Consider the following 24,424-nt stretch of genomic DNA (forward strand, 5'->3'; position numbering starts at 1 on the left):
TGGTTGGTCTGCTTCTAAATTCTGCTTCTAAGACCCCCATCTGTTACATTGCTTGAGGCTGTGGTCTATTTACATAATCATTGTTTTCGTTGATTTAATCCCCACCGGTTCACCCGCTTTTTCCTTCTACCCATCCCCTATCCTAGGGTACTTCCTCTTCCTGACACTTCTGCTTCAGGAGACATAAAAGACAGGACTTTCGAATGAGGAAAGATTAGATTAGATTAGATTGTTGAACTGCATCCCCGTCAGTAAAGATTGAACTGCGTTCCCAGCTCAGCCATGAGTCCCTGGTCATCTCTCTCCCGTCTGCGAAGCTAGCCCGGCATGTCATCCTTAATGCTTTACTTCCCTTTCATTGTCTGGGCTCCCCTTGGACCCCACCCTCTTCCCTGAGCTTCAGCAGAGTGTTGGGATGAGCTTCTCTGGGGTGATGAGAGCTGCTTGGGAATGAGTGACGACAAAGTGAACAAAGTCTATCTGCGGTTGAGGCTGTCTTCTTGGTAGACACTCCACCATGTTTCTTGCACAGGGCTGTAGGTGACCATTATAAAGGAGGTTACATTGGATTCTGATTATGTGGGAAACCACTGGAAAATGCTATATGACATGATTGACTTATGCTTTTTTTAAAAATGACCCTATAGCTAGGGAAATAGTTCACCTATTTGGACTTTTATGACTGAGGTTCCTAGTTTGACCCCTAGGACCACAAGTACCAAAGCTGTGCTGTAGTTTCTCTCTGTCATACTATTTCAGGTAAACTCTCTCCCTCTCATACAGAATAAATGAAGTCTCCTTTTAAAAGAAAGCATAGAATTTTCAATACCAGGTAGTGCATATAGCAACTAAATGGATGGGTGTGGATTTGTTAAGAAAAATAAATAAAAAGACAGCCCTGGTGGATGTTTCAGTAGTTAGTTGAATGGAGCCAAATGTGGAAATGGGAAGAACCATTAAGAAACTGTCCATACCCCAGAGGGATAAAGAATAGGAAAGCTATCAAGGGAGGGGATGGGATACAGAGTTCTGGTGGTGGGAATTGTGTGGAGCTGTACCCCTCTTATCCTGTGGTCTTGTCAGTGTTTCCTTTTTATAAATAAAATTTAAAAAGAAAAGAAAAACTGCTCAGATGTTGGGAATGTGGACTGTCAACTAGCAAAGGAGATAGAAGTGATGGGAGTTGGGTGGTAGTGCAGTGGGTTAAGTGCAGGTGGCACAAAGCGCAAGGACCGGCATGAGGATCCCTGTTCAAGCCCCCGCTCCCCACCTTCAGGGGGGTCGCTTCACAGGTGGTGAAGCAGGTCTGCAGGTGTCTATCTTTCTCTCCCCCTTTCTGTCTTCCCCTCCTCTGTCTATTTCTCTCTGTCCTATCCAACAACAACAACACCAATAGTGACTACAACAACAAAACAACAAGGGCAACAAAAGGGAATAAATAAATATTTTTTAAAATACTAATTGGAATTAGAAGTGAAGGATAAAAACATTAAAAAAAAAAAAAAAAAAGCGAATTGACCGGTACGGAACTAACATGACTTGGTGGTGGGCTAAATGAGGGCCTAGGAGTTGGGGAAATAAAGAAACAAGGACTACTGTGTTGTTGGCTTCAATACCAGGATGAATGATGATATTGTTTACAGAGATATTATGGATCTGAAAAGAAACAGGTTTCTTCAGAGGTTACTCAAGACTCGTGTTAAGGTTGAAATGCCTTTTTGACATCTAGTAAAGATGCCAAAGAAGTGAGTAGTGTCTGGGGCTCAGTAGAAGCTCAGGCTGAAGAGAGAAAGTTGGAACCAACAAGAGATAGATGATAGCAAAGGTTATGAGATGAGATGGATATCTTCTTCCAATAAGGAAAAAGAAGGAGGAGTAAAAGAAGACAGCTGGGGAAATAAAAGATCCTGTGACCCCACAATCTCAGGGGCAAAGTAAAGGAAGAGACTCTCACTGACAAGACCCAAAAAGAAAGGCTAGTTGGGGTAAAAGGAAAACCAATGGACGCTAGCGAAAAGCTTCTTTTCCAAAGCCATCTAAAGGGTTACATAAAGTCAGAAATTCAAAGTGACCGGAGAATCCGGCAAGGACCCGCTTAGTGCACAAGGAGAGTCAGGTGGCAGCTGAAGTGGCTCAAAAGGTGAAGCAGCCAGCAAGTGGGAACAGCTGTGCATTCAAACCGGGTTTTTAATATGCAGGAGGAGTGGGGCCCAGGTTTCTGGAAATATAACTATAAAAACCACCCAAAGGGAGCTCAGGTCATAGCACAGCGGGTTAAGTGCAAGGACAGGCATAAGGATCCCGGTTCGATCCCCCGGCTCCCCACCTGTAGGGGGGTCGCTTCACAGGTGGTGAAGCAGGTCTGCAGGTGTCTCTCTTTCTCTCCCCTTCTCTGTCTTCCCCATCTCTCTCCATTTCCCTCTGCCCTATCCAACAATGATGACATCATCAATAACAACAATAATAATCACAACAATGATAAAACAACATGGGCAACAAAAGGGAAAAAATAGCCTCCAGGAGCAGTGGACTGAACCCCAGTGATAACCCTGGAGGCAAAAAACAAAACACACACACACACACACACACACATACACACACACACACACACACACTCACTCACACACACACACACACACACACACACTCACTCACACACACTCACACACACTCACACACACTCACACACTCACACACACACTCACACACACACACTCACACACACACTCACACACTCACACACACTCACTCACACACTCACACACACACACACACTCACACACACACTCACACACTCACACACACACTCACACACTCACACACACTCACACACACACACTCACACTCACACACACACTCACACACACACACTCACTCACACACTCACTCACACACACACACTCACTCACACACACTCACACACACACTCACACACACTCACACACACACTCACACACACACACACACTCACACACACTCACACACACACTCACACACACTCACTCACAAACACTCACACACACACTCACACACACACTCACACACACACACTCACTCACACACTCACACACACTCACTCACACACACACACACACTCACACACACACACACTCACACACACACACACACACACTCACACACACACACTCACTCACTCACACACACACAATCACACACACACACACACACACCGCTGTAGGCAGAATCTTTTCTTTCTTTTTTCATAGATAGAGGGTGAGAGACAGACAGGAAGAGAGAGGAGAGATACTCACAGCCCCATCACCACCACTTCCTTTGGCAGGATGCAAACTTCCCCCGTTGCATGGTGCTCCCACGCAGTGACCTGGGACTCGAACTCTTGAGCCTCATACATGGTAAAGCACGAAATCCACCAGGTGAACTATTTCCCAGTTCGCTGTTGGTTTATTATCCTTTAGATATGGCAATGTCCCATTGTGCTTTTCATTTGAAGTGATGTTGCTGACCCAACCATTTCTGGTCTCTAAAGATCTTTCCCCCTACATATTCTTTCCGTTACAAAGGTATTAGATGATTCAGATTTTCTAGTTTGGGGTAAGGAGCTAATGGCAGACAAAATTTACTTAACATCTAAATATTTATACACATTATTTTAATTGTTTTTCAGATGCATTAGCTTCACGTAGAAAAGCCATTAAATGTAAATAATGTAAAGAGAGAGAGAGAGTGTGTGTGTGTGTGTGTGTTTTGCAGACCTAAACTTGAACTATGAAATCCCAGATCTTTCTTTGTTTTCAAAGACACCCAGAGGTGTCTTTCTCGTTTGTTTGTTTGTCATCATCACAGGGATTTCACGGCTCTGCTCCAGCTTTTTCAGCCAGAAAGAGAAAGAGACAGAAGCAGAGAGGGAGAGAGGTAGCACAGCACTGGAGTTTCCCCCAGCGCAGTGGGAGTGCGTCTCCAGCTCAGACCCTGTGCGTGACAGAGTGGGTACCATCCGCGTGAGCTCTGCAGGCCCTTCCTTCTCGGCTCGTTGTTTTAAGTCACATCTACCAGACAACGGAGCAGAGCAGAAGCTGTATGGGAGTCCTGTCCCTCTCCCTCCCTCCTCACGGCCTGGCTTGAGCACAATCAAAACCCTGTTCAGAACTTGGCTAGGCACTGCTTTTCCCACATTCAATCAGGGAACATTTAAAGCCATACAGTGTCCACGTCCTGCCAGAGAACCTATGGGCAGGGGCCCCTTCAGCATGACACAAAGATACACTGTGTAGGGCGTCTGTCCATCCAGAGCAGCGGCCATGTATGGGTTAGCAGTAAGATTTTTGGTTTTCCCCACTGTCTTATCATTCTCGCATGAGATAAAATGCAAACAAGGAGACTGTATTTATAATCCAGACTGTAAAGACAGCTCCTTCCAGGAAAAAAAAAAAAAAAAAGTAGTAGAAATAATTAATCTGCGTACTCGGCATTCCTTCCTATTGCCAACTTGAGGGTGTGTGATAGGAGGTACTCACTTGATTCTTACTCTGACTTTCTACTTTGAAAATCCTAATAAAAGGCTCGGCGTTAAGGTTTGGCACTGTAAAGTTTATTTCTCACTAGAGCCAAGAGTTACAGAAGGCACAAGGAAAAAGACAAACTTCAGAAAATATGCCTCAGCCTCCTTCCTGCCGAGGTTTATGTCGACGGTATATTGTCACCTTGTCCACCTCCACTCATTTGGGGGAGAGGGGTAGGGCTTCCATTTTCCATGGCAAGATGAAAATTTTTGGAGCCGATAGCCGCAAAGCAGAGTTCCAATAATTTCCTTCCAGAACCGACCTTCCCAAAATGAATCTAAAATTTGAGTCCAGTTTCTGAGAGGGACCGTGGCAGTTTTTTGTGGGCCTTTTACTGTGCACAAGTAAGACTGACGGGCAGATCCGTATCATCAAGGTTCATGACCTTTCACTAAGGCTGTTTGTTAACTAATCAACCTTTCCCGTGGTTGATAGTAATCAGAAAGAGAGTCCCATAATACGACCGTTGTTTCTCGGGAGCCTACTGGCTGCAGTGTTAGAACAGGTTTATATGCCTCCTGCTTTCAAGGGCCTTGTGATCTGATGGAGGAAAGAAGAACGGAGACCCACGCAAGGCCAATAATTCCAGGCATGACATAGGGGCTAAGTATCAGATGTGAAGTATGTAGGAAAAAGACATGTAAAGGGGCCGGGTGGTGCCGCACCTGGTTAAGCGCACATGTTGCAGTTCGCAAGGATCTGGATTCTAGTCCCCAGTCCCCACCCGCATTGCAAGTGGGAAAGCTGTGCGACGGGTGAAGCAGTATTGCAGGTCTCTCTGTCTCTTTCCTTCTCTATCACCCGCAACCTTCTCAATTTCTGGCTGTCTATTCAATAAAAAAATAAATAAAGACAGAGACAAATACAGAGAAGCAGAGGGAAAGAAGGAGAGACACCACAGCACCAGAGCTTCCAGTGGGATGATGGGAACCTGGCTCTAAACTGGGTTGTACACGTGGCAAAGCAGGTCCCCTCCCAGGTGAACTGTCTGACTGGCCGTCACTTGCAGATTTACTGACCTCACTGTGTGGATAGGAGTGTGACTATTTCCCCCTCTGGAGAAAGCAAGGAGAGTGATCCCAGTGAGCAAAGATTAGAATCAGGTGTGCCAGGTGGCTGCCAGATACACTGGTCTGGGTCTCAGCATCCCGGTAGAGGAATAAAGAGAATGCATGATAAGGGGTCCGTGTGTTAACACCTGGTTAAGCACATATGGCACCATGTGCAAGGACCCAGGTTCAATCCCCTGCTCCCCGCATTCAGGGAGGATGCTTCATGAGCAATGAAGCAGATCTGTGGGTGTCTTTCTCCTTCTTTATTTCCCTTTTCCCTTTCAATTTCTCTCTGTCCTGTTAAATAAAAATGAAGTAGGGAGGGAGGAAGGAAGGAAGGAGGGAAAGGAAGGAAAATAAAGGAAAGGGAAGCCGGCCGCCAGGAGCAGGGACTTGTAGTGCTGGCACCAAGCCCAAGAAATAACCCTGGAGGCAAGGGGGGGTGGATGTTAGATGATTAATAAATATGTTTTAAATAAATGGTCCTCTGATTTTTATCTGTCACCCAGATTGTGTACAGTCTAAGCCTAGACCAAAGAAATCAAACATCAAATAATTTAATGATCAATTTCACACCACCCCAATTTCTAGCTATTATGGTAAAAAAAAAAATCAATTGGGAAGGACCCATCATAGCCGGGAAGGACCCACCATAGCCGGACAGGCCTGACGGCAGTAGCTGTCCCAACTCATGGCTGACCCCTTCCATGGAGCCTAACCTAGTAAGCAGGTTTCTTCTCTAACCTGCTAGATGGTGCAAAATCTGGACTCCTGCAGTCTCAGAATGTTCACGCTCATATGAGCCCAGAAAGCAAGAAAGGCACCTGCTCTCTTCACTGTTCGGCCTCCAACACCCAGGACGGTGTCTGGCCCATTGTTCGTGCTCACACACTGCAATAGTTACTGAAGACCCTTTCTGCTTATCTCGGATAACTGCTTCCCAGGGGACATGTACTTATTCAAAAACGTGACATGGAAATGGATGAGTAGAACTTAGTTAGGAACAAGAAGCAAAGTGACAGGAGCCCGAACCAGCCTGTTTGCCTGGAGAAGTGAAGACACGCTTCCTTAGGACGCCTTGACACCTCGGGCTTCTGAAATGCTGCTTAGTCACAAGAAATGGGAACCTGAGAGATAGGCGATTCCCAGAACTGCAGAGTCCCTGTTACCCTGTCAGCCTAGGAAATGAGAGCAAGTACCACACACCTAGATATGGAAAGACAAGGAGCTGCTGTAACCAAAGCCCAGTGAATACATCCATCCAGGTGACATTTTTACTCTTTTTTGACCCCCTTGGGCTTCATGCCTGTATGACTCCACCCCCAACCCCAGCAACTATTTCTTCTCCTTTCTGTTTTCCTTCCTTCCTCTCTTCCTCTTTCTCTCTTTCTCTCTCTTACTTTTTTTTATAAAAGGGGAGAGACTGGGAGTCGGGCTATAGCGCAGCGGGTGAAGCGCAGGTGGCGCAAAGCACAAGGGACCGGCGTCAGGATCCCGGTTCGAACCCCGGCTCCCCACCTGCAGGGGAGTCGCTTCACAGGCGGTGAAGCAGGTCTGCAGGTGTCTGTCTTTCTCTCCCCCCTCTCTGTCTTCCCCTCCTCTCTCCATTTCTCTCTGTCCTATCCAACAATGACGACAACAATATAAAACAATAAGAGCAACAAAAGGGAATAAATAAATAAAATAAATATTTAAAAAATAAAAAAAAATTTAAAAAGGGGAGAGACAGAGGAAGAGAGAAGAGAGACCCCTGCACCGTTCGTGAAGCTTACCCCCTGCAGATGGGGTCTAAAGGCTTAAACAGGGACCTTGTACATACTCTACTGGTGAGCCACCATCAAGAAACTGTTATATTATCTTTGTTTCTTTGTTTGTTTCTTTTTTATTTCTTTGTTGGGGGATTAATTTTTTTTATATTTGCTTTCCTTCTTTTTTTTTTAAAGATTTTATTTATTTATTAATAAGAAAGATAGGAGGAGAGAGAAAGAACCAGACATCACTCTGGCACATGTGCTGCTGGGGATCGAACTCAGGACCTCATGCTTGAGAGTCCAAAGTCTTATCACTGAGCCACCTCCCGGACCACAGGGGGGATTAATGTTTTACAGTCAACAGTAAATATAGTAGTTTGTACATGCATAACATTTCTCAGTTTTGCACATAACACTTCAACCCCCACTAGGTCCTTCTATATATTATTAATGTGTTCATTTTATTTATTAAATGGAAATATTGACAAGACCATAGGATAAGAAGGGGTTCAATTCCACCACCAGATCTCCCTATCCCATCCCCTCCCTTGGAAACTTTCTTATTCTTTAGCCCTCTAGGAGTATGGGCCCAGGATCATTGTGGGGTGCACAAGATGAAAGGTCTGGCTTCTGTAATTGCTTCCCCGCTGAATACGGGGGTTGGCAGGTGGATCCATACTCTCAACCTGTCTCTCTCTTTCCCTAGTGGAGCAGGAATCTGGGGAGGTGAGGCTCCAGGACACAGTGGTGGGGTTGTCTGCCCTGGGCAAGTCAAGTTGGCATTATGGTAGCATCTGGAACCTGCTGGCTGAAAAAGAGCTATGATATATTGGCCACGTTTTATGATTGACATTATCCCCAGAGCTGGGAAGAGGTGTCAACAGCTGCCCCTTGGACTTTATTCAATTAGACTGACCTTTTTGCTTTAATGAGTGAATTTGCAGGTATTGAATGCGTCACAGACAACATTATAAGAGAAGAGATAACTTCTCCCCAAGTCTCACTCTAACTTTCAAAAGTCTCTTGGTCGCTGGTAGTTTCAGCCCTCTGCCCACAGGTCTGTTTGGGACTGGCCATGATCCAGAACAACCTGCCTGTGATTCTCTCTCCTTTTGGCGTAGTCATGGTTCTCCCCCCCCCCCACCCCCCATCACATGACAAGAGCGCTGACTTACTGCCTGTTACCTAGTGTTGACACCACTGCTGCCCCCGATAATGAAAAGCAGGGTATTTCTCTGTTCTTGTCACTGATGCAAAGGAAAATGGAGGGCTTACGGAGAAGTATGGGAAAGGAAAATGTGCCCTCTGAGTCCCAGAATTGATTGAAGCTGCTCCTTTTAATACTTGTTAAGAAAAGAGGATGGGAGCTAGGTAGTGTTGCAGCTGACTGAACACACACGTTATCTCAAGTGTATAAAGGTTCAAGCCCCTGCTCCCCACCTGCAGGGGGGACATTTCACAATCAGTGAAGCAGTAGTGCAAGTCTCTCTCTCTCTCTCTCTCTCTCTCCCCTCCCCCTCTTAATTTCTCTCTATCCTATAAAATAAAAAATTAAATTAGGAGTTCTGGGACGTGACCAAGGAGCAACAACTTCTGAAAGACCACCCCTGCCTGGGTGGAAACCAGACAAAAGCAGTTAAAAAAAGAAAGAAAGAAAGAAAGAAAGAAAAGAAAGAAAGAAAGAAAGAAAGAAAGAAAGAAAGAAAGAAAGAACGAACAGCGGAAATCTCACAGCACAGCCTGCAGAGTTTGAGGATGGTGGCAGGGGAAGGAGAGTGTCCTGGGGCAGAAGTGGCTCAAATTCCAAGAGATTAAGAGATTCCAGTTGCAGGGAAAAGCTGCTGGAGCCACCTTAAGCACAGACACTGAGCAACTGGAAGGCAGAAATACAGGGACACCCAAGAACGCAGAGCAAAGTAAGACTCCAGAGCAAGGTGGCAAGAGGCCAGAATAGTCTGAAAATGGCAGACAGCTTGGTCTCAGGCCACAAACAGCAACACCCACACTAACCTGGAATGTAGCCTTGGAAAGCAGGCAGAGCCATATTGAAACACCCTTAGGCTTACCCTAACCAGACATGAGTAACAGGAACAACTCCCTAGCACCCCCTGGCCCCCACCACACCAACACCACCTATAAACAATACAACCACAGCACCACTTGCCAGCTGAACAGCAGAAACTAGGGGGAGGGGGCAGGATCATAAACATTTGGAATAGATGTATGGGATTGAATTCAGGAAGTTTCTTATGAAAGTGATTCAGGACTCTGATCATAGCATACAAATGGAAATTAAGGGAAAACAGAGCTCTCTTCCATCAGAAAGCTAAGAATTTCACACACACAAAAAACTCCAAAAGTAAATATTGGAAATAAAGGAAATCTTTAACAGCACAGAAGCCAATATAAGAGGCCTTATATCCAGAGTAAGCCAGCTTGAAGACAGAATAATAGAACTGGAAGATAAAACCACCACACTCTCAAAGTACAGATCAGTTGAAGAAGAAAGGTTCACCAAAAAATAAGCAATTCTCTGAACTAGCAGACTCCATCAAAAGAAAAAAATTGAAAATAATTGAGATGTCTAGGGTGAAAAGAAGGAGAAAGGAATGGGGGACATATTCAAAGAAATCATTGCAAAAAACTTTCCACACCTGGGCAATGGTCAAAATACAGAGATAGAGGAGCCTGAGCAGAAATCAAAATTACTGAACTCCAAACAGCCCACTTTAAGAAACACAACAGTCACTCTTTCCAGAAGCAAAGAAAAGAAAGAAATACTGTGGACTGCAAGGAGAAGGGAGAAGCTGACATACAGAGGCTAAACCATGGAGCTCTCACCAGACCTCTCAACACAAACCCAAGAAGCAAGGAGAGACTGGAATGACATTTTTACAGTATTATAAGAGTTATCAGCCCCGTGTACACTACCCTGTTCTTTATCCCTCTGGGAGTATGGACCAAAGATCTTTATGGGGAGCAGAAGGTGGGAGTTCTGGCTTCTGTCATTGCTTCTCTGCTGGACATGGGCGTTGGCAGGTCCATCCATCCCCCAGCCTGTATGTACTCAAACGACTTTTGTAATAAACCGGTGACCCATTGTCTAACTCACACAAGTTTCCGCCACTTCCCAGGGTTGCTAACATGTTTATATCTAAGAATAAATTCTTCTGACTGAACTGTTTCTGTGCCATTTTTAAAGAAGTTTATGGGAGCCAGGCAGTGGCACACCTGATCAAGCACATATGCACATATAGTGCTAAGCGCAAGGACCTGAGTAAGGATCCAGGTTCCAGCCCCTGGATCCCCACCTGCAGGGGGAACGCTTCACAAGTAGTGAAGCAGGTCTGCAGGTGCTTGTCCTTCTCTCTCAGTTTATTTAACTCCTCCTCCCCGTTTCAGTTTCTCTCTGTCCTCTCCAATAAAAGGGGTGGGGGAGATGACCTCCAGGAGCAGTGGATTCCTAGTGCCTGCAAAGCGCCCTGGAGGCAGAAAAAAGAAAGAAAGGAAAGGAAGTGGAGGGGAGGGGAATGGAGGGAATTATCTTGAAATTTAGACTCAAATGATCTAAGAAGGCATTTTGCATGCTTCCTGACTTCGAGGCCAAAGATGATGTGGACCAGAGGGTCTTGTTTCCTCTGCTATTTGTAAGTCTTCTAGAGGGCAGGTGCAACTTTCATTTAAAACTGAATGAGGACTGGGGAGTCTGCTTAGTGGTTATGCAGAAAGGCTCCTGCCTAAGGCTCTAAAGTCCTGGCTTACATCCCTAGCTCCATCATAAACCAGGGCTGAGCAGTGCTCTGGTCTCTCTCTTTCTGAATTATTTCTCTGTGTATCTCTGTTTCATTCTTCTTCTAGCATTTGCCCTTCTTCCGTAGCCAGTCAGGTTGAGCCTGATGTAAAGTTTCGAGACCTCCTTTGAATCTGGAGAGGTGGCAGTCGTTGACTATGTGGGTCATAGTCTGTCTGTAGCCGCAGGGGCAGTTCAGGTCGTCTCTGGCCCCCCAGCGATGGAACATAGCGGCGCACCGGCCATGGCCTGTTCGATAGCGATTGAGGAGGGCCCAGTCATAACGTGCTAGGTCAAAGCCGGGTGGACGCTCGCAGGGGTCTGTGATGAGGTGTCTGTTCTTGACCTCAGCTGACTGCCAGCTCTGTTTCCAAGAGTCTGGAACAGAGAAGTTCAGTGTAGGCGTAGGGGACCAGATTGGGTGACGAGACGTTTCATTAATACAACTAAATAAAAATAAGTGAAAGGAAGACAAGAAACAGAGTTGGGAGAAAGGAGGGAGGAGATTGACAGGAGGTTGTATTGTGATTTGAAAGTAAGTGTATTGTTGTATCAGTGCTAACTGAAGGTTTTGTTCTTTTCTTTTGTTGAAGTCATACCAGCTGTACTAAGCAGAGCATCCCAGCACCTACAAAGACTTAATCCAGCTCTCCACACAAGTAAGAATTTTAGTCATTTTTCTGCCTTGATTGATATTATCTATCTTTTACAATAACTCAGTCTATTGGGGTTTTTGTCTGTTGACTCACTGAATACAGAAGGAAGGGGTCAGGTGGTGGTGCACTGAGTTGAGCACACACATTACCATGTGCAGGGAACCCGGTTCAATCCCCCAGGACCCACCTGCAGGGGAAACTTCACAAGTGTGAAGCAGGTCTGCAGGTGGCTCTTTCTCTCACCATCTCTATTTTCCCCTCACCTGTCAATTTCTCTCTGTCCAATCAAGCACAAGAAGGAATAAAGTGTAATTTTTTTTTTTTACAAAGAGTTTCTTTAAAAAAATACATAAGAAAGATTTTTTTTTCTTTTCAAATTTTATTTTGCTGCATCTTCACATCTCTGGTTCTCTTTTCCTAAGAGGTTTTGCATATGGTCAAAATGATAAGGAGATGAAGAAATAATTTATTGTGGACTGACAATTAGTTTATTGAACCTGACTCTTGTTTTTTGTTTTTTTTTTAATCCTTACAACTTCTGTATTACACTGTCATTATGTTAATATGTATCTTTGCCTAGAGATTATATTGATAACAGTATGAATAATTCTCAATACAAGTAGAAATGCCATGGGACGCAGCAGTTCCACTACTGGGAATATACCCCCCCGAATGTAATAACACTGATTTGAGGGGACGTTTGTACCCCCATGTTCACAGCAGCTTTATTTGGAAACAACTAAAATGTCCCTCAACAGATGACTGATTACAAAAGTTATGGGACAGAAACTCAGCAGAGTACTATGCAGCAGTCAAAAGGGGTGATGTCGTGTCCTTTGGGGTAAAGTGGATGGAACCAGAGAAGATGATGCTCAGTGAAGCCAGTCAGGAAGTGAAGGGCAGCTACAGAATGGCTTCCTTTATGTGGGGGATATGAATGAATTAAATATACAACTATGAGGAAACAAAATGTCGGTTCCAGGCCCCCTGCTCCCCACCTGCAAGGGGGTCACTTCACAAGTAGTGAAGCAGGTAGAAAAAAAAAGCCAATCTATTTTCAAGACTGTGGGAGAACTATAGTGGTTATCTACAGGGGTGGGGATGGGGACACAGACAGGTGATGGTAGTAGTGAAATTAATTAATTGAGTAAGATTATATTGACAGATGTTAAACTTATCTCTTCAACCAAATTCCCTTATGTTGGTCTGCTTCTAAGACCCCTTCTGTTTCATTGGTTTAATCCCCCCTGCTTAACACTGTATTCTGTTTACATAACCACTGTTCACTAAGCACCACCCTGCCTCCAGGGCATTGGTTTAATCCTCACTGTTTTGCACACTTTTTCCTTCTCCCCACCCCCTATCCTACATACATCCTCTTCGGACCTGACACTTCCGCCTCAGGATATATAAGGACAGGATTGTGATTAGAGATAGCTTAGATTGCGCTGCGTTCCACATGAATAAAGACTGAACTGCGTACCACTCAGCCAGGAGTCCCTGGGCGTCTCTCTCTCCTGCCCGCGAAGCTAGCCCGGCACCCTTATGCTTCACACAAATTCTCCGTAAATACACCTCTGGTACAGGCTCCTTTTGCCCTCTGATATGTTTTCTTTATACCTAAGGTTGAACTCCAACATCAGCTCTGTGGAGACGCTTCTCTTGAGTTCAGACCCTTGTTCTCCCATGAGGCTTTGTCTCTGCCTCCATCTTAGCGTTCCCCTCACATTTGGATGGAATGTTGGTACTAGGCACAGTTCTCAGTGTGTTGTGTCAGCTGTGTAAATCCATTCTGTCAGGTGTTAAGACAAAGTTCACATTTTTATGGATCTTCTAAATTTGATACATGTTAGAGTATTTATCAACAGCTAAGCACATGAGACAGACGTATGAAGCCAAAAAGGACAATGAATTAATTTTTAAGATCGATGGACTTGACAATTGAACTGTATACATACGTTGACATGATCAATATCTTATATCCTTATTAATATATTTGCAGCACCAAACCAAAGTAGATATTCTTTTCATATTCATTAAGGTATATTTTAATAAAGTGACATAATTAAAACAATCCCATATATGACCTTAAAAATCCTCATCTCTGCCTTCATGAGTATTTCTAATTAAATTCTAGGGATGGGATTTTTTTCATCAGTTGATTTCATTTTTTAATATTGACTCAATAATGATCGACAAGACTTAGAATAAGAGGGGTATAATTCTGTACAGTTCCCATCGGCAGAGTTCTGTACCTCTTCCCCTCCTCTGGAAGGTCTCTTTTTCTCTATCCCTCTGGAAGCATGGACCCAGGGTCATCATGGGGTACAGAAGGTGGGAGGTCTGGCTTCTGGCATTGCTTCTCTGCGGCAGAGATTTCTAATGTGAGATGTACTCACCATCCCCTGGGAGGGGGATCAAAGGGAGCATTGGTGCTATTTTCAGCAGATGTCATTCACGCGTCATTTCTGCCAGCCCACAGACTCTTTACAACCCTCCTCATCTTTAGACCCCTCTGGGTGTTAAACATCTTGTTATCCAATGTTTTCGACTGTAAGGTCGACACTGCAACTCGACTTAGCTCAGTGTGCAGAACCATCTCTGTGGGGATGGTATCACAGAGAATGTGCAGCCTGTATTTGTCCCACTCAAGGCCTTGAGCCCTGAACAAGCATGAGAGGGCAGCATTAAGTTGGTGTTCTGACACCGCAGCTAACATTACCTTCTAGCCAGTCTACAGTTTAGACAGGACTCCCTGTGTAAACACAGATTATTATGGCCTCATGAGGAAACAGTGTTTATGTTAGCTCGCTCTTGGATCCAAACTTGTGGTCAGCCCTTCCTGACTCCCAGATGGCTCTAATCTCCAGACAATGCCAAGCATCCAAGGGGCCCTTTTCCCCTTTCTTGTTTCCTTAAAGTTGGAGAAAGGCAGGTAGAATTATGAACTTTATATAAAAAGAAATAGAAGTACTGGGGGGGGGAGCTTTGCCAAATATTTCATAAGACTATCAAGAGGATGGAAAAGGTAGTGTCAGTGCTGTGCTTTGCACCAGTCCGTAGATAAGCTAGCTAGACTGCGGATGACACAGAGAACCGGAAGTGCACACAGCCGCGCCCACGTACCTCAGAGCAGGGACTTAGCAGTGCCTCTCTCCCAGCCCGGAATACCCAGCTGACGCTGCCATTGCGCCCACGTACTTCACTATGCCCCTATGCACACTTATGCTTTCACATGCAGCTACTGGGGGATAAGGAGTCCTTCAAATATTTATATTGGGGGGGTCTGGCGGTAGCACAGCGGGTTAAGTGCACGTGGCGCTATGCGCAAGGACCGGCATAAAGATCCCGGTTCGAGCCCCCGGCTCCCCACCTGCAGGGGAGTCACTTCACAGGCGGTGAAGCAGGTCTGCAGGTGTCTGTCTTTCTCTCCCTCCCTCTGCTTCCCCTCCTCTCTCCGTCCTATCCAACAATGACGACATCAATAATAACTACAACAATAAAACAAGGACAACAAAAGGGAATAAATAAATAAATAAATATAAAAAAATTAAATGTATATATATTAGGACTCAAATTTTCTTCCTTCCTTTCTTTCTTTCTTTCTTTCCTCCTTTCTTTCTTTCCTTCTTTCATTCTTTCTTTCTTTCTCTCTTTCTTTCTTTCTTTCTCTCTTTCTTTCTTTCTTTCTTTCTTGGATAGAGCCAGCCAGATATCAAGAGGGATATGGGGTGATAGAAAGGGAGAGAGACAGACAGCTGCAGCCCTGCTTCACCACTCACAAAGCTTTCCCCTTGCAGGTGGAGACTGGGGGCTTGAACCTGAGTCTGTGCATTGTGACATGTGCTCAGCCAGGTGCGCCACCACCTGGCCCCAGGACTTAACTTTTTTATCTTTCTTCTACTCCCATAATTAGTGGCAAGTATACATTTACCACTGAGTTTGCAGGAGGGCCGTTCTCTGTCCGTACAGTCAGACTTAGCAGTAGCGGGAAGACGGGAGCACATCTGCCACTCTCTGTAGCCCATTCCTGCTGTAAACAGATAGCAAGGCCATCTGTTTCTACAGAAACCAAGCAAGAAGAGTGGTGGTTAGAAATATATGGCTGTGGTTCTCTAGAAATAAGTGAACAAATGGTGACAAATCTGAGAATAGCGATGAAGTGTTTCCCTAAAACTTCAGTGTGCCTGTGTACGCGCTATACTCAGATCCCTACCATGAATTCGCTTCCAAAGCATGACACGCATTTTTCAAGCAGAAAGTCCAACACAAACATTCTTTCGCCCTGAGTGACTCCAGTGGGTAGTAAACAGTCTTTAGAGGCTCTGTGAAGTTGAAGATCCTGAAGTTGGTTGTGACCTTTGATTTCTTCCAGTCTGCATTCTGTTACGGCTTAGTTTTTCAACTTCAAAACCAAGCTCCATGATCACTGCTCTCAGGGCAGTCCTGCTTTCTGAACACAGAAGCCTCTCTCTGTGGAGAAGGCCTGGATCCGTCACTCCAGAAATATTCTTGACTACACAAGCCCCTACTTGTGGTGAACGGTTTTTACAATGGACATTTGTATATTGAGAAAAAAATAGACTTCAGTTTATAAGTGTGTCCTGACTTTATTTATTTGTTTGTTTGTATTTCAGATGATAAACTATGAGCCTTTATTTAGCTGTTAACATTGTTGAAAAGAGAATAGACTGGTATAGCACTGTGCCCTTGATCTTGTTTACTTTAGCCTGTACATCATGCTTAACTACTTCTGTGCTTTCTTTTTTATTATTATTCTTTTATAAAATGGAAACATTGACAAGGCCATAGGATAAGAGGGGTACATTTTCACACATTGCCCACCCCCAGAGCTCCATATCCCACCCCCTCCCCTGATAGCTTTCCCATTCTCTATCCCTCTGGGAGTATGGACCCAGGGTCACTGTGGGATGCAGAAGGTGGAAGGTCTGGCTTCTGTCATTGCTTCCCCACTGAACATGGGCGTTGACAGGTGGATCCACACTCCAAGCCTATCTCTCTCTTTCCCTAGTGGGGCAGGGCTCTGGGGAGGTGGGGCTCCAGGACACAAGGTGGGGTCCTCTGCCCAAGGAAGTCAAGTTGGCATCATGGTAGCATCTGGAACTTGGTGGCTGAAGAGTTAAGATATAAGGCAGAACAAATTGTTGACTAATCATGAACCTAAAGGCATGAATATTGCAAATAAAGATTGGGGTTTCCGTTTTGGAAAAAGCTAGTAGGTCTGTATTGCAGGTGCTCTGTGCCTGCGTTACTAACCCACTGGCCCTGGCAGTGATTTCTGTGTGTGTGTATGTGTGTGTGTGTGTTTCCCACCAGTATTATCACTAAGACTTGGTGCCTACATGATGAATAAACAAACTGCTCCTGGGTTTTGTTGTTTTGTTGTTGTTGTTGTTCTTTTTTGTTTTACTTGATAAGGCAGAAAATGAGAGAGGAGGGTGAAAGGAGATAGCATAATGGTTACACAAAGAGACTCCCATGTCTGAGACTCCAAAGTCCTAGGTTCAATCCCCTGCAACATCACAGGCTAGAGCTGAGCAATGCTCTGGTAATAAAAAAATAAAATAAAAATAAAAAGGTAAAAACGTGAGAGAGGAGAGTAAGATAGAGAGGGAGTGAGAAGACCCCACAGCACTGCTTCACTACTTAGGAAGCTTCATAACCCAGGTTCTTGCACACGGTAACGTTGCATCACCACCTAGTCCCCACACTTTTCTTGTGGAAAGAGAGAGTAATTGAAAAAGTAGAGGAAGAGAGAAAGCGAAACACCTACTGCACTGCTTCACCACTCATAAAGCTTCCCCCGTGCATGTGGAGGGTGGGGGTTGAACCCGGGTCCTTGTGAACCATAGCACGTGCGTTTTACTGGGCGCACCACTGCTCCGCCCCTGTACCCTGGCCTGAATGCAAATCAGTCTGTGGAAACCAGTTCTACATCACATTTGTAGACATTTTGAATTCAAAATAGGTATCACTGTATAATGATTTAAGTTGTAGTATGTCTCATGGCAATTATATGAAGTTTGACATAATTAATAGTTAAACTAAGAATAACTTGAAGTTTTTATTTACTAAATAAAGAAGTCATTGGGGAAAACAGCATAATGTGCATAAAAGAGTTTCATGCCTGTGGCTCTGAGGTCCCTGGTTCAATCCTAGGCACCGCCACAGGCCGGAACTGAGCAATTCTCCACCCTCGGTCTCTCTTTTCTTTTCTTTTTTTTTCTCTCTCTCTCTCCCTTCCTCTCTCTCTTTTATCAAAATAAAATAGATATTTTTAAAGAACTTATCACTTAGAAAATAAATTAGAGGAAAAGAAAGAAAGAAAGAAGGAAGGAAAGAAAGAAAGAAAGAAAGAAAGAAAGGAAAAAAAGAAAAGTGTCTTCAATTTGGTAGCTGGCACTAATGAGAAGACAGGCTCCATGTTCCAAATGACTACACAGCCAAGTCTCCTGCAGTGCGCATTGTCTGGAAAAGTCTGATTAGTAATGCCTGTGGGGCACTGTGGAAGTGCACCTTTACTGTTACTGCCATGATTACGTCATCATCAAAGGGACACTAGGTAGCGGAAGCCAGACATATGCCAGAGCTTGCACATGCATGGAGCAGGCGATGATTTGCAACCAAACTGTCTGAGAAGTGTCACCATTATTACCACACAGCATCACCTTGTGAAGAGTTCTGTAGCCAGTGTGACCCACAGCGTCCGCTGAAGGCCAACATAATTCTCAGCTTTGAAAATCTCCCATACACTAACCACTGCCTGTGAATTCATACGGAAGAAAAAAAAAATGAAGGAGGCGACTCTCCGTCTAGGGAATTGTGCACTGCCAACTATTAGGGGCCTGAGACCACGCGGCATCATGATAGACGTCATGATTCAGATGAATGGTCGCCAAGAGCCCTCCAGGTATCCTCGGGGCCGGGACATGGCACAGCTGGCTGAGAACTCGTGTTGCAATACACAAGGACCCAGGTTCAAGCCTCCAGTCCCCACATGAAGAGGGAAACTTCAAGAATGGTAAAGCAATGCTGTAGGTGCACCTCTCTCTCTCTCTCTCTCTCTCTCTCCCTCCCTATCACTTTCCCTCCCTTCTTCCCTCTCTTTTCTCCTCCTTTTCTCTCAATTTTTCTTTGTTCTATCAAATGAAAAAGAAAGAGAGAGAGAGAGAGAAAGGAATGGAGGGAGGGAGGAAGGAAGGGAGGAAGGCGGAGTAAGGGGGAGAGGGAAGATTAAGTCCTCCTCTGGGACCGGTGTACTGTTGGCACTGAGCCCCAATGATGAAGGAGAAGAAGGAAAGGAAAAAAGAAATCCTTCAGGTGTTCTCAAATCACTTTTCTGTCTTTACTGCTGCTACAAATTGTCTTTAAGTTTTCATGTGACATGGAAAAGCAGGCTATAACTCACTTCTCCCCTGCACACTTTTTTTTTTTTTAAACATCCCTTGATCAGTCAAACCTTAAAATTCCAATTTTGGACTCCGGTGAAAGCAAACAGTTGCAAAAGGGTCTGTCTGTGCTCTGTGGTGTCAGTGCAATGGCTGTGTGTATCTACCACCATGAAGCTTGTGCCAGGCGAGCCCTAGAGTAAAATGTGGGTGCCATCCTCACTGAAACTGAAGCTCTTCCTTTCTCGAATTGCAGAAACCTTGAACGTTGTGTCTTTTTGCAGTAAACTCAAGCGCCCGTGTACACATGGCCTCTTCCTTTCTAGGTTGTCAGTGCTTTGGGGGCAGGGATTGAGTCTTGTTCATCTTTATACTTTCCATTCCCTTCCTCTCAACTTAGCCAGGGACTTTTGAAAGATGGAAGTTGGATATTTGGAAATTTCCTGAGATGTAGAGGAGATGTGGAGGGAGAGACACTGGCAAATATTTTGCAGTGTTTTGAATTTGACGTTCAAAACTGAAGCCAGCACAGAGATCTGATAGAATAATCTCTTCATGTGTGAGAGGAGCAGGAGGCATGTCTGCCGCTTTTCTTCCTCATAAAGAGAAGTAGGAGAGACAATCCTGTAAAATCTGGGACGTGTTCGTATCAGCCAGTTGTGGTCAGAGCAAATTCTTGTTATTGGTTTCAGCTGATTTCTTTCTTTTTAAATTTTTTATTATTATTATTTACTTTCCCTTTTGTTGCCCTTGTCTTGTTGTTTTATTGTTGTTGTCGTTATTATTGTTGTTGTTGATGTCATCATTGTTGGATAGGACAAAGAGAAATGGAGAGAGGAGGGGAAGACGGGGGGGGGGGGGCGGGGAGAAAGAGAGACACCTGCAGACCTGCTTCACTGTCCCCTGCAGGTGGGGACCCAGGGCTCGAACTGGGGTCCTTATGCCGGTCCTTGTGCCTCGCACCATGTGCACTTAACCTGCTGCGCTACCGCCCAACCCTGGTTTCAGCTGATTTCATAGACTACAGAGTTGAGGAGACTGGAGACTAGAAGTTGTCTTATATATAGCAGGCTGCATGTCCAATACTAATAAGTTGTTGGTTTCCGTTTACCTGTTTACCAAAGGGTACTTCAGGGGCTAGTTGTGAGTTACTTAGTAGGGTGTACACATCGCCATGTGCAAGAACCCGTGTTCAAGCCTCCAGGTCCCACGGGTAGGGGGTAAACTTCACAAATCGCGAAGCAATGCTACAGGTGTTCCCCTTTTTCTCTCCCCCTCTCTCTCTCTGTCTCAACCTACATCAAAAGAAAAATGAAAAATAGCTTCCAGTAGCAGGAGAGTTATTATGCAGTCCCAGTGATAACCCTGGAGGCAAAAATGATAAGTTCAAAATTTTTAAAGGATCTCTCAACACTGATATATCTCTCTTGACAAAACTCAGGCAAAATGAGCTCGTCTCATAGTCTCTCATATATCCATAAACCTGGTGGCTTAAAGCACTAGAAATGGGGACCATGTGGTGACGCACCTGGTTGAGTGCACGTTACAATGTGCAAGGATTCAGGTTTGAGCCCCCGGTCCCCACCTGCAGGGGGAAAGCTTCATGAGTGGTAAATCAGGGCTGCAGGTATCTTTCTCTCTCTCCCTTTCTATCTTCCCCTTCCCTCTCAATTTCTGACTGTCTCTATCCAATAAATGAATGGAGATTAAAAAAAAAAAAGTATTATCTGACAGATATGAGGGCCAAAAGTCCAGAAACTAAGTATCATCAGAATTGATTCCTGGAGGCTCTGCAGGAAGAGGTTTGTCCATGAACCTCTCATAGTTTCTGAAACCTGCTAGCAACTCTTAGTGTTCCGTGGTGTTAAAATGTATCGGTCTAGACACGACAGATGACACTCAAAGCTTTAACAACTGGAAAAAAAGTCCAAGCTCATCAGAGAAAGAATAGACTACAAAAGCTGGATAATGGCAAGAGACGGGCTCACTTAATAGTGGCTTTTCTAGTCAATAGCGGGTGATCCCATAATCTGGGGCCCCAGTCAGGGAATCTTTGGATTTCCCCATAGACAATATGGGCCAAGACAGCAAATAGATTCCTCTCTCCACCATCACTGGTCACTTCCCTCAGGAACATCAACATAAGAATTCATGTGAACCTCTCCACAGGACCTTAACCTCATTATAAGGTAGCAATGGTAGGGACTCCCCACTCTCTGAAGGGAGGCTGGTCAGCCTACACTGCCACTCGAGGAGGACGGGTCCTGACATGAGTGCAGCCTAGAATGTTCCCAGCTGGGACCATGGACTGTGAACTCAGACTGACAGGGACTCAGAGGCCACACGGGCTCCTGTGCTAAATAGGAATAGATATGGGTCCTGAGTCAGATCGATGGGGTAAACAGTTTATTGTACTTACATAGTTTCTTCAAATTTGGAAGCTACTGTTCTCAACTCTGAAACCATCTTCCTCTTCCAAGACAATATTTGTAGTCCACCTGCAGGCTAGCTATCAAGCTTAGGCAAAAAATACTAACGGCATGGACCACTTGGAACATACCTAAAATGGACTTCTAGCTTCTTTCTACCCCAAGATCCCTAATCCCATCAGCTCTCTTGTGACTTTTCGGTTCCTGTTTATTGAACACTCTGTCCTGCTTTATATTTTACCACCTTTACATTTTAGCCACCAAGCCGCAGATGTGACTAGATTCTATCCCTGTCACCTGTTTCCAATCCACTGATCACACTTGCCTGGATTGGCTTGTGTCCAAGTGAGTTACTTAAGGAGTTCCCAGTTGTAAATTTTAAGAGGCTTTTGGTTTTTGTTTTGTTTTGTTTTGTTTGCTTTACCTCCATTCCTGGGGTAAAGCAGGCGGTGGGTATTCCCTTTGTTTTGCCTCTGGAATTTGGTTGTGATCAATCTTCCCAGCAGGCTTTGAGGGCTTCTTAACTATATGTAGCTTTCACACCTAGTCACTCACTTCTGATTAAGAAGGCAGATAAGAGAAGAAAACAGTGATTCAGACAGGGAAATGGTTTGGTCACATAGCAGGAAGAAACAGATTTGGGGGTGGACCCCAAATTCTCTCCCCTGTCGTCCAGTAGCTAATGTAGATTCTGCAGAGCATTGGGTTGACAAGCAGTGGTCCTGGGGAGATAAACTCCCAGGAGGAAGCAGAGTGCTCTCCTGGGTCTCAGGTAATGGGTTGCTGCACTTCCAGTGTAGTTCGTGGGTGGGAAAAGGGTGAGAAGGAAATTCTCCTGGAAGCAGAGTGCTCTCCTGGGTCTCAGGTAATGGGTTGCTACACTTCCAGTGTAGTTCGTGGGTGGGAAAAGGGTGAGAAGGAAATTCTCCTAACTTAAGAGCTTCCTACCCACTGACTACATGTGTCTGGACTCACCTGTGGCTTAGTGAGTTTCTGGTAAGATCCTGGTTGTATTTTCTGGAGTTTTTGGGTGATTTTGTTGTTGTTTCTAGTTTGTCAGGAGCATGATCTGAAACATCCACTCCATAGCCACGCCTCTGGAAGTTTCTGGTATTAGTTTAAAAGTCAAGAGTACTGACCTTCTAGAGAGGAATGTGTTCATGTCATTAGTTACTAGTTGTGAGTGAAAGCAGTTTGTTTAAAGTATAGGGGACATTCAAAAGGCAGGATTGATAAAGTACTACCTATTGAAGTTGGGTATAGAGTGACTAATAAACCATGTTCTTAATTTGCTTGTATTTTTGAAATTCCATAACAAAAACGGAGTAGTTACTCATGAATGGATGTCTCGACCCCCACCCCCAAGTACAGACAATTTATATTCTCAATAGGAAGCATGTAATTAACTTTGTTAGTGATCAGAGAGAGCTCTGTCTCTGAAAAGTGGGGAAGGACCTTACTAGAACACATTAGCTTAGAGAATTCCTATGGGAAAGAATCAAAACAGGTTTGCATTCTAGCTACCATAAGACATTAAATGAGTGTCCTGGTTTATGTGGTCGTAAAGGACTGATGTTGAAGCGTATCCTTGTCTGAAAGTTTTAAAGAAAAATAAATGACTTGGCACGAATTTAAGTCTATGACTCTAAGCCATGTTTGACCTTCCCTGTATTAAACATTTCATTGCTGCTAGTATTTAGCACGATGGCGTTTGCTTGTGTGCAAGCTCACCCATGGTCCAGTATCAGCATAACAAATATCCTGGAGTTGAAGTGGTGTCATAGTGAATATTGATGAGGTTCAATAGAGATTTTAAGGTTATGCAGCCATGGGGTATAAACATCCTAACCCCATATGTTAACCTCTTACTAGGAAAGGGGGGGGAGAGAGAGAGAGAGAAAGGGAGAGAGAGAGAGAGAATAGAAATCTGGCTTGAAGGACCTGTCATTACATAAAGGTTATAAACCCTTTGAAGCTTATTTCTTTTGTCTTTCTAAATGAGAATATTTATATCCTCACCTTTACAGGGATCAGGTATGACAAAGATCTACAAGTTCTTCACAAGTGTTCTAGGATTCTTTAAATAGTAGACTTCTGAGGTATACTCAGGCAATGTGGGTCGCCCCAAAATGGAAGGAAAAAAAATCAGGAGTCAGGAAATTGCAGATTTCTAAAAACAGGGAAAGAGGATAGGCAGAGATTATGTTTATTTTTTTTTCTTCCTCCAGGGTTATTGCTGGGCTCGGTGCCTGCACCATGAATCCACCGCTCCTGGAGGCCATTTTTCCCCCCTTTTGTTGCCCTTGTTGTAGCTTCGTTGTGGTCATTATTATTGCCCTTGTTGACGCAATTCGTTGTTGGATAGGACAGAGAGAAATGGAGAGAGGAGGGGAAGACAGAGAAGGGGAGAGAAAGATAGACACCTGCAGACCTGCTTCACCGCCTGTGAAGCGACTCCCCTGCAGGTGGGGAGCCGGGGCTCGAACCGGGATCCTTACGCCGGTCCCTGCGCTTTGCGCCACATGCGCTTAACCCACTGCGCCACCGCCTGACCCCCAGGCAGAGATTATGATGACATGACCAACCAAGCAAAGAGTTTGCGTATTTGTGTATGTTTTCTACAGTGGAAGGGAAATAATCTGTCTTCTTGGCTTCATCTTCATTCCTGGATATATCTAAAGTCTTACTCCAACCCTTGAAGCAAAAACCCTGAACTCTTATTTGTTAGAAAACAGTTTTTTTTTTTTTTTTTTTTTTGCTTAGCCTTGCCTGACTCTGCTCCTTTGGTCTCTGAGT

At 44.6% G+C, this 24,424-nt stretch overlaps 1 protein-coding gene across 6 annotated transcripts in view; it reads left to right on the forward strand.

The window, feature by feature from the left end:
• Window positions 1-24,424, forward strand: part of GHR (growth hormone receptor) — a 253,214-nt gene that overhangs the window by 178,703 nt on the left and 50,087 nt on the right. For all 6 annotated transcript variants that reach the window (XM_060190997.1, XM_060190996.1, XM_060190994.1 and 3 more), the window contains exon 3: window positions 11,728-11,793. In XM_060190997.1, the coding sequence (XP_060046980.1) occupies window positions 11,728-11,793 (66 nt within the window). The remainder of the gene's footprint in view (window positions 1-11,727; window positions 11,794-24,424) is intronic.

Source organism: Erinaceus europaeus, chromosome 5 (genome assembly GCF_950295315.1).
Source record: "Erinaceus europaeus chromosome 5, mEriEur2.1, whole genome shotgun sequence".
In the NCBI taxonomy this organism is placed as follows: Eukaryota; Metazoa; Chordata; class Mammalia; order Eulipotyphla; family Erinaceidae; genus Erinaceus; species Erinaceus europaeus.